This window comes from Manis pentadactyla, chromosome 10 (assembly GCF_030020395.1).
Source record: "Manis pentadactyla isolate mManPen7 chromosome 10, mManPen7.hap1, whole genome shotgun sequence".
Lineage (NCBI taxonomy): Eukaryota > Metazoa > Chordata > Mammalia > Pholidota > Manidae > Manis > Manis pentadactyla.
In genome coordinates this window covers 79639713-79655425 of record NC_080028.1, presented here as the reverse complement: position 1 = coordinate 79655425, position 15713 = coordinate 79639713, and the positions used below count along the sequence as shown (strand labels likewise).

At 47.7% G+C, this 15713-nt stretch overlaps 1 protein-coding gene across 4 annotated transcripts in view; it reads right to left on the bottom strand.

Moving 5' to 3' along the window:
- Positions 1-2514: 2514 nt before the first annotated feature.
- SLC5A11 (solute carrier family 5 member 11) overlaps positions 2515-15713 on the bottom strand; it is a 65720-nt gene continuing 52521 nt past the window's right edge. For 2 of the 4 annotated variants that reach the window (XM_036916916.2, XM_036916918.2), the window contains 6 exons: positions 10248-10355; positions 9777-9927; positions 8035-8203; positions 7379-7594; positions 6574-6742; positions 2516-5770 (listed from right to left, as the gene is read on the bottom strand). In XM_036916916.2, the coding sequence (XP_036772811.2) occupies positions 5565-5770; positions 6574-6742; positions 7379-7594; positions 8035-8203; positions 9777-9927; positions 10248-10355 (1019 nt within the window). In that variant the 3' untranslated portion in view covers positions 2516-5564. Of the gene's footprint in view, positions 5771-6573; positions 6743-7378; positions 7595-8034; positions 8204-9776; positions 9928-10247; positions 10356-15713 lie in introns of those variants that run through there. The other 2 variants (XM_036916919.2, XR_005031066.2) reach the window with 2 other exon arrangements.

Below are 15713 nucleotides of genomic sequence, written 5' to 3'. Positions count from 1 at the left end.
TCCTCTTACCTCAAAGTTCCCTGTGCCCCGAAGTACTTCCTACACTTTCCAAAGACATTGAAACTATGTCTCTAGAAACCCATTTTGCTCCATGTTATAAATTGATGTTTGCTTAAGGTCCCCTCCTCATGCCCTATCCATGTGTGATCTTTCTGTACCCTGCTTTAGCTATAGAGAAGGAAGAAACTAGAGAAGCTGCAGGAAACCCTGTGGGGAAAGCAGAGGTCTCAATTGGCCCATCAGTGCTGAGCCACTTCTCCAAGCAGCCTGCTGTCCCCAGTTGGGCACCGCACCTTGGAGATGCTCCTTGCCAATGCTCAGGAGGCAGCCAGGACACCGTGCTCGCTGAGGAGGTGGTGGTGGTGTCTGGGGACCAGCATGTCGCATGGGTTTTGTTCCTGCTGATTCTGAATGACCACAAATTGTACCTTCATTATTTAAGAATGGCAGTTTTCACTCGCCCATTGTTCAAAGCAATCTCCCTGCCCCAACAGCTCCGATTTTTAAAGAAAGATAATTATTTGACTTTGTATGTGTGTCAAGGTAAATACTGCATCGAGGCTCCTGTCCGGCTTGAGTGGGTGAGCCCAGTCGGGGGGCTCAGCGCAGTTGGGGCCATCACTACATCACAGTGGAGGCATCTCCAGGTCGCCACGTCGCTGTCACCTCCTCTGACCCAGCCCACGGTCAGAGAGGTGGGGTCCAGCGGGAAGTCAGGGCCACCCCGCAGCCAGGAAGGTGCTGCCAGCTCCATGCCCCTTGGGCTGCTCCTTCCCTGCCCTGCAGAGCTGCTGCTTCAGGCGGCCCAGCACGTGTGCTCAGGCCCCTGTTCCCGCCGCCCGCCCCCAGCCACCCCAGGGCAGGGTCCCTTCCTCTCCCCACACCCGGCATTCAGCGCCTGTCCACCTGCCACTGACGACAGGGGGTTGGGGGTGGGTGGCATCTGGCTGCCTTGATTGTGCTGGGTTCTACCCTGTGAATTCCCGAGAGTCAGGTGCAGTGGAGGGACCAAACCCCTGGGCCTTCTGGGTGGACCTGGTTTCCTGGGGGCTCCGTAGGTGGACCCTTGACCCCTTGGGACTCCAGCTTCTAGTGCTTCCCCGAGTCCAGTGAGTCCCACAAGTGCTTGTACTTGAAGGTTTTAAGATCAACCCTCCTTCTGGCTTCTCTGCTTGTGATCAATTCCCCCATTTTCCCACCTGCACTGTGGGCCTGGTAGTCAGTGACTGGATTCCAGAAACTTCACCCTCTGTTCACAGAGCCTGTTCTACCTTGTCTTCAGTCCAGGATCCCAGGTGATCTCTGACTCACAGTCTAGGGGTCTTGCATTGGGCTGGGTGGTACCTCACTGATGGATGTTTCTAAGCCAGAGGCTTCCATTTTTCTAATATTGTAGTGACAGAGCTGGGGAGGAGGGAAGGCCCGCTGGATGGTGACCCGCTGGTTCTGATGCAACCAAAAGGCAAAGTGACGTGACCCGGGCCGTCTAAGCTGCCAGCTTGGGGAGAGCAAGGCAGAAGGTGCAGTCAGGGCACCTGTCTCTGGATGCCACTTTTCGAGGTGTCTCTGCAGCCCGCCCTCCCACCCACACCCCATCTGGGTCCTTGAGGCTGTTCTGCGTTTCCTGCCTTTGCCCCTTGACAATAAATTGCCTTTTTTTTTTTTTTTGCATAAACTTTCTTGGGTTTGTTTCTATTACTTGCAACCAAATGACTCCTACTAGAGGCTCTCCTAAAAGGCTGTCCCCACCTGCTCACTCAGCTACACAGCTTTACTGACCCCTTGTGGCTTTGCAGGTGAACTCTCCTCTGCCCACACGCTCTCCACCCCATATGCACACACGTTCACAAACCACACACACTGTGTCAGTTACCTATGGCCACAGGACAAGTGACCACAAATGGCAGCTTAAAACAACACACATCTAGTACCTTACAGTTTCTGTGGGTCAAGAGTCCAGGCCAGCTTAGCTGGGTCCTCTGCATAGAGTCTCACAAGGCTGACAATCAAGGTGCCGGCCAGGGCTAGGGAAGGATCGACATGTAAGTTACCTTGGGTTGTCAGAATTCATGTCCTCGTAGTCATGGAAGCACAAGGTCTGGGGGCCCTGGCTCCTTTCTGACCATCACCTGGAGGCCATCCTTAGCTCCTAAAGGCTGCCTGCAGTTACTGGACATGTGGGCTTCCCCACTGTGGCCACTACCTCGTCAAGCCTGCAATCCTTTGCAGTCTAGCAGACTAGCAAGACGGTCTTACCTGATGTGATGTAATCACAGACTGACAGCGCATCTGCTCTGCCATATATGACTGGCTGGAAGCCAGGTGCATCCACATTTGGGGAGGGAATTACACCAGGGCATGAACACCTGCAGGTGGGCATCACTGAAGGTCACCTCAGGGTCCCTCAACCACACACATCAAAATGTCATCACAAGTGAGGGGTATATTTGAGCCACATTTTTTCTTGAATGAAAAAATTAACCAGGGTTCCACTTTCACCCTGCTTGTATTTAATTTGAGTTTTTATGCACATCAATAAATTATATTTGACCAGAAAAACATTTGCATGTCCTTTCATGGTAGAAACTCAATATTTTTGTTTTCACACAAAGACCCTTAGAATTGAAGTGGGGTCTTTAAGTAATTGCTGTGTGTCCTCCAGGTAAATACTGAGGGTTTGCTCTTCCATATACTGGCCTAGACCCTGGGACCCTGGGGAGCCAATGCGAACCCTACAGACATGGAAGCAGAAGGCACACCCGGGAAACAGACCGGTGTGGAGAGGGAGGAGCCGAGGGAGCACAAGGGGAAGGCCTAAGCTCCCGGTGCTGATTGGAGGGTGGGGCTGTGCACTTAAGACAGAAGGAAGAGCTTGAGCAGCAGCTGTGGGGTGAGCGCCAGCACAAAACAGAGTGGGAGGCGGCAGCAGGCAGGGGACAAAGCCGGTGAGGCCAGGAGGCGCTGGAATACCAGGGGCCTCAGAGCTCATGTCCAGGAGGTGTCCAGGGCTAGGGAGCTGCTCAGGGCGCTGGGAGGCAGCAGCAGCCCCGTCAGTAGTTTAGACCCCGGTGGCTCTGATACAGAACACAGACTGGTGTGGAGCAGGACTAGAGGCAGAAAGTCCCTAGGAGAGAGCTGATACCAGCCTAGCTTAACGTAGAGGCAGCGGGGAGGGAGTGAAGGGGGCAGATCAGCTCGTGGTCATTAGGGAGGCAGAGTCACATGATTTGCTGACTGTGGGCCTTTCTTGAAGGTGAGAACTGATCAGAAGGGCAGCTCTAGAGGCCACTGTCTTGTCCAGGAGGGCTTTGAGGTGGCATAGTTTCCAAAGATAACTGTCCTGCCAGTGGGTCACCCCCATGAGCTCAGACCCCAGGGAGCTGAACTGGGGCAGGAATAGTGGGTGTTCCTTGGTCATAGGCAGAAGCCGGGCCTGGGAGGGGTGTGGCTGGTGAAGGTGAGAGGGCATCTGGGTTCTGAAGGTCGTTGTTCATTCCGTCACCAGGCACTGTGCTAGGCCTAAGTGTGAGTGACACACTGCCACTGTGGAACTTTCCCTGAAGTTGGGAAGGCAGTCAAGCAATTGATAATATAGTGTGATACTTGCTTTGAAGGCACATGTCATAATAGGAATGGGATAATCAGGGAAGGCTTCCTGGAGGAAGTGATGTTTAAGATGCACCTAGAATAGGAGTTAGCCAGAAGAGGAAAGAAGGATAGTATGGGCAAAGGGAAGAGCAGAGGCAAAAACCCATTTATTGGACATTTATAGCCATACATTTCAGGGCCCACTGTATGCCAGCCACTGTGTTAGGCACAGGAGTGGGAAAGCATGAATATGATACAACCTTAGTCTGTGGAAGGAGAGCAATTAGTTGAAACCAGAGAGAGGCCTTGCCATCAGGGGGCTTGTCATTCCTAGTAAGGAATGTGGACTTCATCCTGGGAGTTTGGGGAGGTCACTGAAGGAGCAGAGGAGTGGCTTGATCAGATTCACTCTCTCTCCCTATGACTGGTGAATGGTCAAGAGTAGAGGCAGGAAGGCCAGCGGGAGGCTGGTGGTAGTGAACCAGGAGCGAGGTGGCAGTGAGCTGAACATCCAAACTGATAACTCCCACTGAAACACACTTCTGACCCAGCCGGAGGCAGCAGAGGCCTGGGTGTGACAGGCCAGTGCAGCCACTGGAGCTTGGCTAGGGGGTGATTCGGGCAGGGTGCTCTGGACTCCAGTGGAGCCTCCAGAGCCTCCACTCCTCTGCTTCTCTCTTGGAGAGGACGCTCAGCCTCCCCTCAAGCCCAGTTCCTCAGAAACCCATCTCAGGCTCCTGCCAGGAGCCAGTTATGGGGGGCCAGATCGTAGCGACATTAGCAAGCAGTCATCACGCACGCCTTTTCTAGGCTGGCTGAAGTGTGCCTTAGTCCAACCCACAGCTACCATTTGGATCAGGCCTCCAAAAGGGTAGGGCCCAAGCTAATATATTTACCTTTGGACCAGGCTAGTCCTGGGTGTTGAGGGCATCAAGTAGGAATTCAAAAGATGGCACTGAGTGACAAGTGAGCTGGTGGCTCCTCAGCCCAGGGATTCCTGTCCATATCCTCTGAAGTCTGGAAATTGAGATACTGTTCCATTCTCCAGTTCTGTCAGGCTAGCAAGTTGTTCCAATCCATGCCATTCGCTCCCTTTATCCCAAGACTAGAATAATAGCTCATGGCCCTGGGCTGCTCCAGAGATGGTCTCAGAGCTAACTCACCTGTGTATGCTGCAAACACAGCCCCTACAAGTCATTCCATCAGACCCCGTCAGGGCCCAGAATAGAGAAACTAGGATGGCTGGCTCTATCCAGAACAGAGGTGGCTGCTCTTCTGGTCAAAAGCCCCACTGCCCTCAGCCAGTAGAGAGTCGTCGTGGAGGTGCTCATCCTTCTGGTTGCTTGTTGTGGGGAAGCAGCACAGCAGAGAATCAAGCAGGGAAACACAGTCTACACCAGACCTTGGGAAGTGCACACAATTCCTTGGTTTTCTTATAGCACAAGAATGCAGGGAACCGACTCAGGTCTATTTCCCAGAGAGAATATCAAGGAGCAAGGATTGCAATGAGGAAACCTTTGGGGACCGGCTATTCCTTCACCCAAAGCCAGCAGGAGTGGAAGGCAAGAGATAGTATTCAAGTCCCATTCCTTGCATTTTGAAGGTGAGCTGGGGAAAGTTCAAGGGCTAACACTCCCCACCAGGAAGATGGGGCTGCTATTGGGCTGGGAGGGTTCGTGGGTCTTTGCTTATTTATCTGTTTGAAGCTGGCTCTTGATATTGCCTGATGGACAGGGATTGTGAAGAAGTAGCCTTTTGGGAAAAAGAAGTTTTTATGCTTCTCTCCTTTTCCAGCTTCTAACCGTCATTCCTTTCGAAGAAGAAAAGAGTTAAATGTCATGTTGAAAATGGCCCATAAACACCTTTGAAGGCTCATAGAAAAACAAACGAAGCTTTATTATGATTTTTCTTTCATTAAAAAAAAAATGGGGCATTGGAAACAAATGGAGAGTTTGGACCCCTGCAGTCACCCCACATTATGCAAAGTAGCCCCAGACAAAGATAGCGCAGCTAATGCAGACAATGAGGCTGACGTCCAGGAGGGCTTTCACGAAGGGGTTTTCTTCCAAGGACCCTATGACCCGGTCTGCTTTGCTTGGGGGCTCCTTCTTGCTCCTGTTCTCCATTCCACAGAGCCACAGCATGGCTTTCACCACTTTGGACTGCTTTTGCGTCATGTCACCTAAAAAGAACCCATATAAAAGACATAGGAAGGGCTATGTCTCTCAGAAGAGGGGACCAACTGGGTGTGTGTCCATGCACTGTGATAAATACTTCAAGCACATTTTCTGGAAAGCATTAATTAATAGTCTAATTCTGGAAGACTTTAATTCTGGAAGATGGGCATTTTCATAAACTCTTTGTTGTTTTTAGACTTTATACATATGCATATACATATAAATAAAGGCCACATGTGATGATAAATAGCAACCACAGCCTCAAGGAAAGGGAGAGAATAGTGACCTTGGCTACATGAAAGGCATATCCCAGGTCTAAGGGGCATCTGCTTCTTGGATCCAGACAATGTCTGCCATGCAGACCTGTGGACCCAGTGTTGCCAGATCATCCCACTTTTCAAGAGAAGATGGAAATCTGGAATTTTATGTGGAATCTCCCTATTTTAAAACGTTAGCTCACATTTTATTAGAATAGTAGGTGAGCTAAACGAAAATATGTCTGTTTGAAACCAGTGTAATTTAGAGAATGCCAGTAGTACTCCAGCCCACCTTGTGGGGTTTCATGAGGATTAAACAAACCATGTTTCAGGAAGTGCTCAACAAGTGTCTGCTGTTATTGCCCACCTGAGACACTGGTTCAGAGTTACTAAGGAACCGCCTCCCCATGGCTGCGTCAGACACTGGAAGTCAGGGGATGCCAAGCTTCCAAGCTGGCCCCTTTCCTGGCTTGTGATTTGATAGAAAAATTGCCCCTTGAACACAGAGTGTTTCTTGAAATTCCTACTGTAACTGAGGAGAGGCAACTCACAGCTGTGGGTTTTGGACACATTTTCTTCAATAATCTCCAGCTGAATGTTGGTGCCGCTGGCCTCCAGTGTCCCATTCTGGGGGAGGGTAAGAGGCAGGGGAGCTGTTGGTGGCCCCAGTTCCTTCTGAATCATGGGGTCATGACGAGTAAACCAGGTCAGGTGACTGACCTAAGGAGCAGAGAGGAATCATGGGATGGTTGTGGTGGGTAGGGGGACCTCCAGCCCCAAGTTCAGCCTTCGCGTTTGAGTCTGCTCCCAGCCTCGGCCTCTCACTCCACCCCACCAAAACTTCAGAAGCAAAGGACATTTTACCCATACATCCCTCGTCTTGCTTCTTCAGCCCTAGTTGGGATCTCACCCTCCCTCATTCTAGTCCCCAAAGCTTAGCCCTAGTCCTGGGGTGTTGTGGGACCCATCTGTCAGCCATTCAGCTCACCCATTTCTCTGACCACTGGAACTAAATTGGTTCATGGGTGAACATGTGTCTTGAGCTGACTCCCTCAATGGAACCAGAAACTTGGCAGGAAATGCTGGGACAAAAATGTTTATCCTTTTGCTTAACAAGAATAAGAGGATGAATCCCTAGAGGCTGCTGGCTCTGCATGGGGCCTGAGAATGGGGGATTCTGAGGGATGGATTCTGATGCTCTTTCCTGCATCCAGAATCAATCTGTCCCTGAAGCCCAACCTTGTATTTTTGCAGCTTTTTGAACAATCAACCCATTTGGCTTCAGCCAGTTTGGGTTTGCTTTCTGTCACTTGCAATGCAGGCTCTCAGTGGATAGAGCATCAAACCCAAATGTACCATCTCCTTGGAGGGTGGCTCTGTGAACCAGCTCACGGTGGACACAGTGATCAGGGTGACTGCAGACAGAATCATGGAGAAGTACAAGTAGTGGACATCCTTCACCACCGCTGGGCGCTCATCTGGCTGATCGCACCGAGGCTGCACATAAATAAAGTCCAGGACCAGCCGAATAAAGCCTAGGAGAAGGCCGGAGATCAGACCTGAGAAGGCACCCTGCAAATCAGAGCAAGGCCATCTTAGAGACGTCCAGGGCAGCAGGGCTGCTGGCTCTGGCCTCCCGAAACCTCCACCGCCTGTCTCAAGAGCTTGTCTTTCTAGCAAGGGTCACTGCAGGGGTCAGTGATTTGAAAGGGCTGGAGCAACTTATCTGTTTATGTTTCATATATAACTAATGAAGTATGCATAACTTACTCATCCCCTGTTAAATCAGCTTCCTGTTTAATGACAAAGTGCATCAAACCAGAACCCCCATTGCTTTTTTTTTCAAAGGCCAGGTAACACGCTCCCCTCCCTGGAGCTCCCTCCACAGAACTCAGCCTCCCCAGTGACACCCGTGGCATTAAGTCCCCCATCCAATCCGCTCCGCTCCCCTCCTCTCCCCTCCTCATGGGCAGCACTTGGCTCCGGCAGAGTGGGGGCTGATGCAGAGCTACCTTTTCATTGGTCTGCTTCCAGAAACACCCCATGATGAAGACCACAGCCACAGGTGGCTGCAGGTAGGAGCTGATGGACTGGATGTAGATGAAGAGCTGGCCGCCCTGGCTGGCCTGGACCACCGGGATCCAGAGGATGGAGACGAGCACCAGGAGCAACACAAACACCCTGGTGCCGGGCGGGGAGAGACCCCCATTAGCACTCTCTCCCCTGGACACTTACTTCTCACTGTTTTTTACAGCTTCATTGAGGTTTAATTTACATACATAAGATTCACCCACTGTAAGTGTACAAAAAGGTAACTTCTGGTAAATGTGTATAGAGTTGTGCACCCATCACCACAAGCCAGTTTTAAAACACCCATCACTCCAGAAAGTTCCCTGATGTCCACTTACAGCTTATTCCTGGTCCTGCCCTAAGGAGCCACTTACCTGCTTCCATTTCTATAGGTTTGCCATTTCTGGACATTTCAAATAAATGGGTATTATTCTTATGCTCTTTCACAGCTGGTGTCTTTCATCTAGCATGTGTTTGGAGTTCATCCTTGTGTCATGTATCACAGAATTTCATTCCTTCTTATTGCTGAAAAGTATTCCATTGAGTGGGTATAGCATTGTTTATCCTTCACTGGCCAGTGGGCATTCGGAATGCCCATTTTTTGGCTATTGTTTAAAAAGCTGCTATGGCCATCTGTGTATACATCTTTGTGGAGACATAAATTTTCATTTCCAGGAATGCAACTGCTAGGTTGGATGGTAAGTTTATGTTTAACTTTTTAAGAAACTGCGCAACTGTCTCAAACAATTGAACCATTTCGCGCCCCACCTGCAGTGTATGAGTGGCAGCGATTTCTCCCCCTCCTTGTCTGTCTTTTTGATCACAGCCATTCCGGGGCGGGGGTGGGGGGTGGGGGGGCAGCAGTAGTTCACGTTGCTTTTCTAGATCACAATCTTGTTTTGTAAACTCTTCTAGGTTAGAAGTCCTTGGTCAGACATATGGCTTGCAAATATTTCCTCCCCATCTGCCACTTGTCTTCTCATTTACTTAATGATGTCTTTTGAAAACACAGATTTTGGTGAAGTTTAATTTATCTTTCTTTTATGGATTATGCTTTTGGTGTCCGACCTAAGAACTCTTTCCCTAGCCCTGATACAGCCTTCAGGGTGCACATTGAGGGGCAGAGCCCCTGAAAGCTTATCAGCATGTGTTTTACATAAAATTTACATGCCACTCATTTGGGTCTTATCCATTCCCTCCATTAGATGTCAAGACCTTGCAGAAGCCTTGGTAGAGACACCATCTCCCCAGTCCCCCGAACAGCCCCCTCCCTTTCACCTGGCCAACTACTGCTCATCCATCAGGTCCCACTCCAGGTTGTGGGCTCCTCCTCTGAACCCCTAGGTCTCCTGGCTCCCAGTCCTAGTGCTCATTGGGATTGTAACGGCCTGCTGACTTACCCTTCTCTTGCTCTAGCACCATGAAGGCAAAAACTGAGTCTTTGCTTCTCACTGCTACATGCCCGGCCACCCGGCACATAGCACCCACTGAGCAGCCCTTGAATGAATGCATGAATGACACTCATACATGGAGTCCTAATGTACTGCTCCTTTGCCATCAGGGGAGGCTGAGCCGGCCGGGAGGAGACGCTGGCTGGACTTGGCCTCTGGGTGGGCTCAGCTTTCTCCTCCCTGAGTATCTGGACTTTGGATTCCCCTGCTGGCCCCACCCAGGGTGGCCTTACCTGCCCACGATCATGAGCTCCCTCTCAGATGCCTGGGGCCGGATATGGTTCCAGAGGTCCATGGTGAAAATGGTGCTGGCACTGTTAAAGATGGAGGTGAGGGAGGACATGAGCGCCGCCACCATCACAGCCATCATGAGCCCACGGAGGCCTGGGGGCAGAAGGGAGGTCTGTGGGCCTCGGGCTTCTTCTGCTAACAGCTACTGTCTTTACCCATGACCTGTTACCCCAGGCCCACAGCCAGTTGGTCCCAGCAGGTTCGACTCTGAGGAAGCAGAACTCAGGGGTGGCGTCCCCCTGAGGATAGCCAGGGCCTGCACTTCATCTGGGGGCCCTTGCTCTGGGGCTCAGTCCCTCAGCCCATGCCCTTCCACCACCCTCCCATCTCAACCCTCGCTCAGATCAGAGCTGGCCGATGTCCTCCTCTCTGGGTGCTCTAGGGGACTCGATGTAGGGGCCAGGGGACATTACCCGTGGGCAGGAGTTCCAGCACAAGTTTGGGATACGCGATGTCAGAGCAGCCAGAGGGGTTGCTACAGACCTTCTGGCAGATTTCTGGATCTGCACAGGCCACTTGATCTGCGGAGGAAGCAAGGCCCAGAACTGAGCAGACAGACCCTCAGAGCCCCAGGCCAGGCCTGCAGCCCCAGGAGACAGGATTATCATATGTAAGATTACAGCTCAGTGAAATAAAGAGCAGCCTAGACTTCATCAACTATAATCTTCTTATTAACTTCTCTGAACTTCAGTTGCCATATCTAAAATTGGGGCAATAGCATAACTTTCTGTAAGATTATAGTGAGGACCGACCAATGATAGGCACATAGTATGGAGTCTGATCCACAGGAAGGGCCGAATACACTCCAGCTATTGTCACTGTAACCTCATAAAGCTCAACCACTGGTGGCCAGTCTCAGCACGTGGTCTTCATCAGGCTCTACCCCTGAGCCCCGAAAACAGGACATAAACAATTTACAACTTCCCTGCAGTTTCTCAGAGGTGCAAAGGAGAATGCCATCCTTTGACACGTGGCAAACATTTTTTAATCCCTTTTCCTACCTCCTTGTCAATAGCTCATATAGTTCAACAGCTGTTCCTCATTTTAGACTCATGAAAACCTGATAACCATGCTGGCTCTGAATTTCTCCCTCCTCTTTCTGCATTTCGGTACCAGTTCATTTTCTCCTGAGCAGCAATATGATTTTTTAATTAATTATTTTTAAAAATTTTTGAGAGGGCACCACTCATATTTATTGACCAAATGGTTGTTTACAACAATAAAATTCTGTACAGGGGAATCAATGCACAATCATTAATCCACCCCAAGCCTAATTCTCAACAGTCTCCAATCTTCTGAAGCATAACGAACAAGTTCTTACATGGTGAACAAGTTCTTACATGGTGAACAGTGCAAGGGCAGTCATCACAGAAACTTTCGGTTTTGATCACCCATTATGAACTATAAACAATCAGGTCAAATATGAATATTCGTTTGATTTTGATACTTGATTTATATGTGAATCCCACATTTCCCCCTTATTTATTTATTTATTTATTTATTTATTTAAATAAAATGCTGAAGTGGTAAGTAGATGCAAGATACAGATAGAAAGCATAAGTTAGTGCTGTAAGAAGGCAAATGTAGATGATCAGGTGTGTGCCTGTAGACTATGTGTTAATCCAAGCTAGACAAGGGCAATAAAACATCCACGTATGCAGAAGATTTCTCTCAGAACAGGGGGGGTGAGGTTCTAAGCCTCACCTCTGCTGATCCCCGTTTTCTCACCTGATGGCCCCCTGCGACTGTGCCTGTCTTAGGTTGTTCCTCCCTTGAGGCATCTTACCCGTCTCTGGCTAACCAGTCATCTTCCGGGGCCATACAGGGAAATGTGAAGTTGGTAAGTGAGAGAGAAGCCTTATTGTTTGAAAAGGTTAGCTTTTTACTTCTTTGCATATTTATGCCGTGTAGCTTCTATGCCCAGCATTTGTCTTGAGGTATCTTTACCACTTGGAAGAATTATGATACTCGGTAAATTTGATATGAGGCACGAATTCTATTTAAGGGTTGTAATTAGGAAGGAAGAAGAAAAGCTATAGAAGTAGGAGGCGGAAGAAAACATGGGAAGATTGATTATTTCTTTGACATAACTTCTTGTAGAGTAATATAAGCATGTATAGGTTTTAACAAACTACTGATTAGATTGCATACACACATTAACAGAATAGGAATACAGATACATAACAAAAGCAGACCTACAATTACTGGCCATATCCAGTGAAACCAAGAAAACCAGTTAGGTAACCCAGGCATTTGTGAAAACTTATCAATAATATGATGGATATTGTCTAACTGATTTTGAATAGTTTGAGAAAAATCAGACAAATTAAAACAACACATTCCTGGGAACTGTTCACATCCCATACGTTCTTTTAACAGTAGATAGTCTACAGTAGCACAATTTTGGAGCACTGCAACTCGCACTTCTCCTAATTCTTGGTTGAGTTCCGACAATATAGAACTAGTCAAATTTGTTGTTTTACTGTATGCACAGGCCAGCTTAGATATCTCCTTCTGCATTCCAATGGCAAGTTCAGGAACTGGCGGGATGAATGCAGCTACAACTGCAACAGCGCCAGGATCTTTGTTGAAGTTTTTTGATGGGCATCTTCTGGAATGACTCTTCCAGAGGATGTTGATGTTGGAAGCAATATGATTTTTTAACATAAATCCATCTAGCTTTCCTGGCATCTCTAGTTCTTTATCTCTACCTATTATGATGATACAAACATACAAGCCTAGGCCTCCTGCTTAGAAGACAGAGAGGGGACTTAAAAAACATTATACTAGTATAGAGGGCAAGTACCTCAACACAGTAAAGGCCATATATGACAAATCCACAGCCAACATCATACTTAACAGCGAGAAGCTGAAAGCTTTTTCTCTAAGATCAGGAACAAGACAAGGATGCCCACTCTCCCCGCTTTTATTCAACATAGCCCTGGAGGTCCTAGCCACGGCAATCAGACAACACAAAGAAACAAAAGGCATCCAGATTGGTAAGGAAGAAGTTAAACTGTCACTGCAGATGACATGATATTGTACATAGAAAACCCTAAAGAATCACCCCAAAACTACTAGAACAAATAACTGAATTCAGCAAAGTTGCAGGATATAAAATCAATACACAGAAATATGTCACATTCCTATATACTAATGATGAACTAGCAGAAAGAGAAATCAAGAAAACAATTCCATTCACAATTGCATCAAAATGAATAAAATACCTAAGAATAAACCTACTCAATGAGGTGAAAGACCTATACCCTAAAAACTACAAGACACTCATGAGAGAAATTAGCACATTCTGTGCTTATGGCTAGGAAGAATTAATATTGTCAAAATGGCCACCCTGCCTAAAGTAATCTACAGATTCAGTGCAATCCCTATCAAAATACCAACAGCATTCTTCAAAGAACTAGAACAAATAATTCTAAAATTCATATGGGACCACAAAAGATCCCAAATAGCCAAAGCAATCCTGAGAAGGAAGAATAAAGTGGGGGGGGGATCTCACTCCCCAACTTCAAGCTCTACTACAAAGCCACAGTAATCAAGACAGTTTGGTACTGGCACAAGAACAGAACCAAAGACCAGTGGAACAGACTAGAGACTCCAGACATTAACCCAACCATATGTGGTCAGTTAATACACGATAAAGGAGCCATGGACATACAATGGGGAAATGACAGTCTCTTCAACAGATGGTGCTGGCAAAACTGGACAGCTACATGTAAGAGAATGAAACTGGATCACTATCTAACCCCATACACAGAAGTAAACTCAAAATGGATCAAAGACCTGAATGTAAGTCATGAAACCATAAAACTCTTAGAAAAAAACATAGGAAAAAATCTCTTGGACATAAACATGAGCGACTTCTTCATGAACATATCTCCCCGGGCAAGGGAAACAAAAACAAAAATGAACAAGTGGGACTATATCAAGCTGAAAAGTTTCTGTACAGCAAAGGACACCATCAATAGAACAAAAAGGCATCCTACAGTATGGGAGAATATATTCATAAATGACAGATCTGATAAAGGGTTGACACCCAAAATACATAAAGAGGTCACGCACCTCAACAAACAAAAAGCAAATAGTTCAATTAAGAAATGGGCAGAGGAGCTGAACAGACAGTTCTCTAAAGAAGAAATCCAGATGGCCAACAGGCACATGAAAAGATGCTCCACATCGCTAGTCATCAGAGAAATGCAAATTAAAACCACAATGAGATATCACCTCACACCAGTAAGGATTGCCACCATCCAAAAGACAAACAACAACAAGTGTTGGCGAGGTTGTGGAGAAAGGGGAACCCTCCTACACTGCTGGTGGGAATGTAAATTAGTTGAACCATTGTGGAAAGCAATATGGAGGTTCCTCAAAAAGCTCAAAATAGAAATACCATTTGACCCAGGAATTCCACTTCTAGGAATTCACCCTAAGAATGCAGCAGCCCAGTTTGAAAAAGAGATGCACCCCTATGTTTATCACAGCACTATTTACAATAGCCAAGAAATGGAAGCAACTTAAGTGTCCATCTGTAGATGAATGGATAAAGAAGATGTTGTACATGTAAACAATGGAATGCTATTCAGCCATTAGAAGAAAACAAATCCTATCATTTGCAGCAACATGGATGGAGCTAGAGGGTATTATGCTCAGTGAAATAATCCAGGCAGAGAAAAACAAGTACCAAATGATTTCCCTTATTTGTGGAGTATAACAACAAAGCAAAACTGAAGGAACAAAACATCAGCAGACTCAGAGATTCCAAGAAGGAACTAGTGGTTACCAAAGGGGAGGGGTATGGGAAGACAGGAGGGGAGGAAGGGAGAGGGGGATTCAGGGGTATTATCATTGGTGCACATGGTGTGTGTGTGCGGTCACGGGGAAGACAGTATAGCTCAGAGAAGACAAGTAGTGACTCTGTGGCATCTTGCTACGCTGATGGACAGTGACTGCAATGGGGTGTGGGGGGACTTGATAATATGGGTGAATGTAGACACCACAATGTTTTTCTTGTGAAACCTTTGCAAGAGTGTTTATCAATGATACCTTAATAAAAAAAAAAACATTATGCTAGTGTGTGGTACAGAGTAGGTGCTCAGTAAATTTTTGTTGGGGAGAGGCTAGCTCCCCCAGTATTCTTGTTCCCTTTTTCATAACTGTATGAGGAAAGAAGAGATTACTTTTACCATGTCACTGATGAAGAGAAAGTCTCAGAGGGGACCTGACAATAAACACCAAGCAAGGTCATGTCAGAGGCAGAAACAAAACCCAGGCCTCCCGACTCCCCATCCAGTTCCCCAGAGAAGGCAGGCCAAGAGCACGGATGCTTTCCTGTCCCTCATGAGTCTGGGGGTCACCGCACCCATGACCTCATCCTGCCCACCAGGACCTTGAGAACTCTCCGTGTGCTCTTGAAGGTTTGGCACCTCAGTGTGAACGACACCTTTCCTATCACCTTCTGCTCCCTCAGCACCACTCTTACCAGCTAGACCACTTAGTACTTGTCAGGTCTCTTTCCAGGTGGATCTAGGAAAAACTCTGATAGGTAACTCCCAGGCCCTCCCTCTGTTCAGTCCAAAGGCTTTGGTCCTTCCTCATTCAAGGTGCCTTCCAGCCCATCTTCCATGGCAGGTGAAAACTTCCCTGGACCTCAGTTTAGGAGTGAACTTGGAGCCCTTCACTGCTCATGCCGGTTTCCCCCCTGGTTCTAATGCAATGTCAATGTCATGATGACTAGTTAGCTGAGGCCTCGAATTCATAAGTGGCCTCAAATGAAGAGGTTTGACAGTATCTACAAATGAGATCGTATACTTAGTCTCTACATTTCTACCTGCCTTAAAACTGTTAATTTAATCAATGTAATC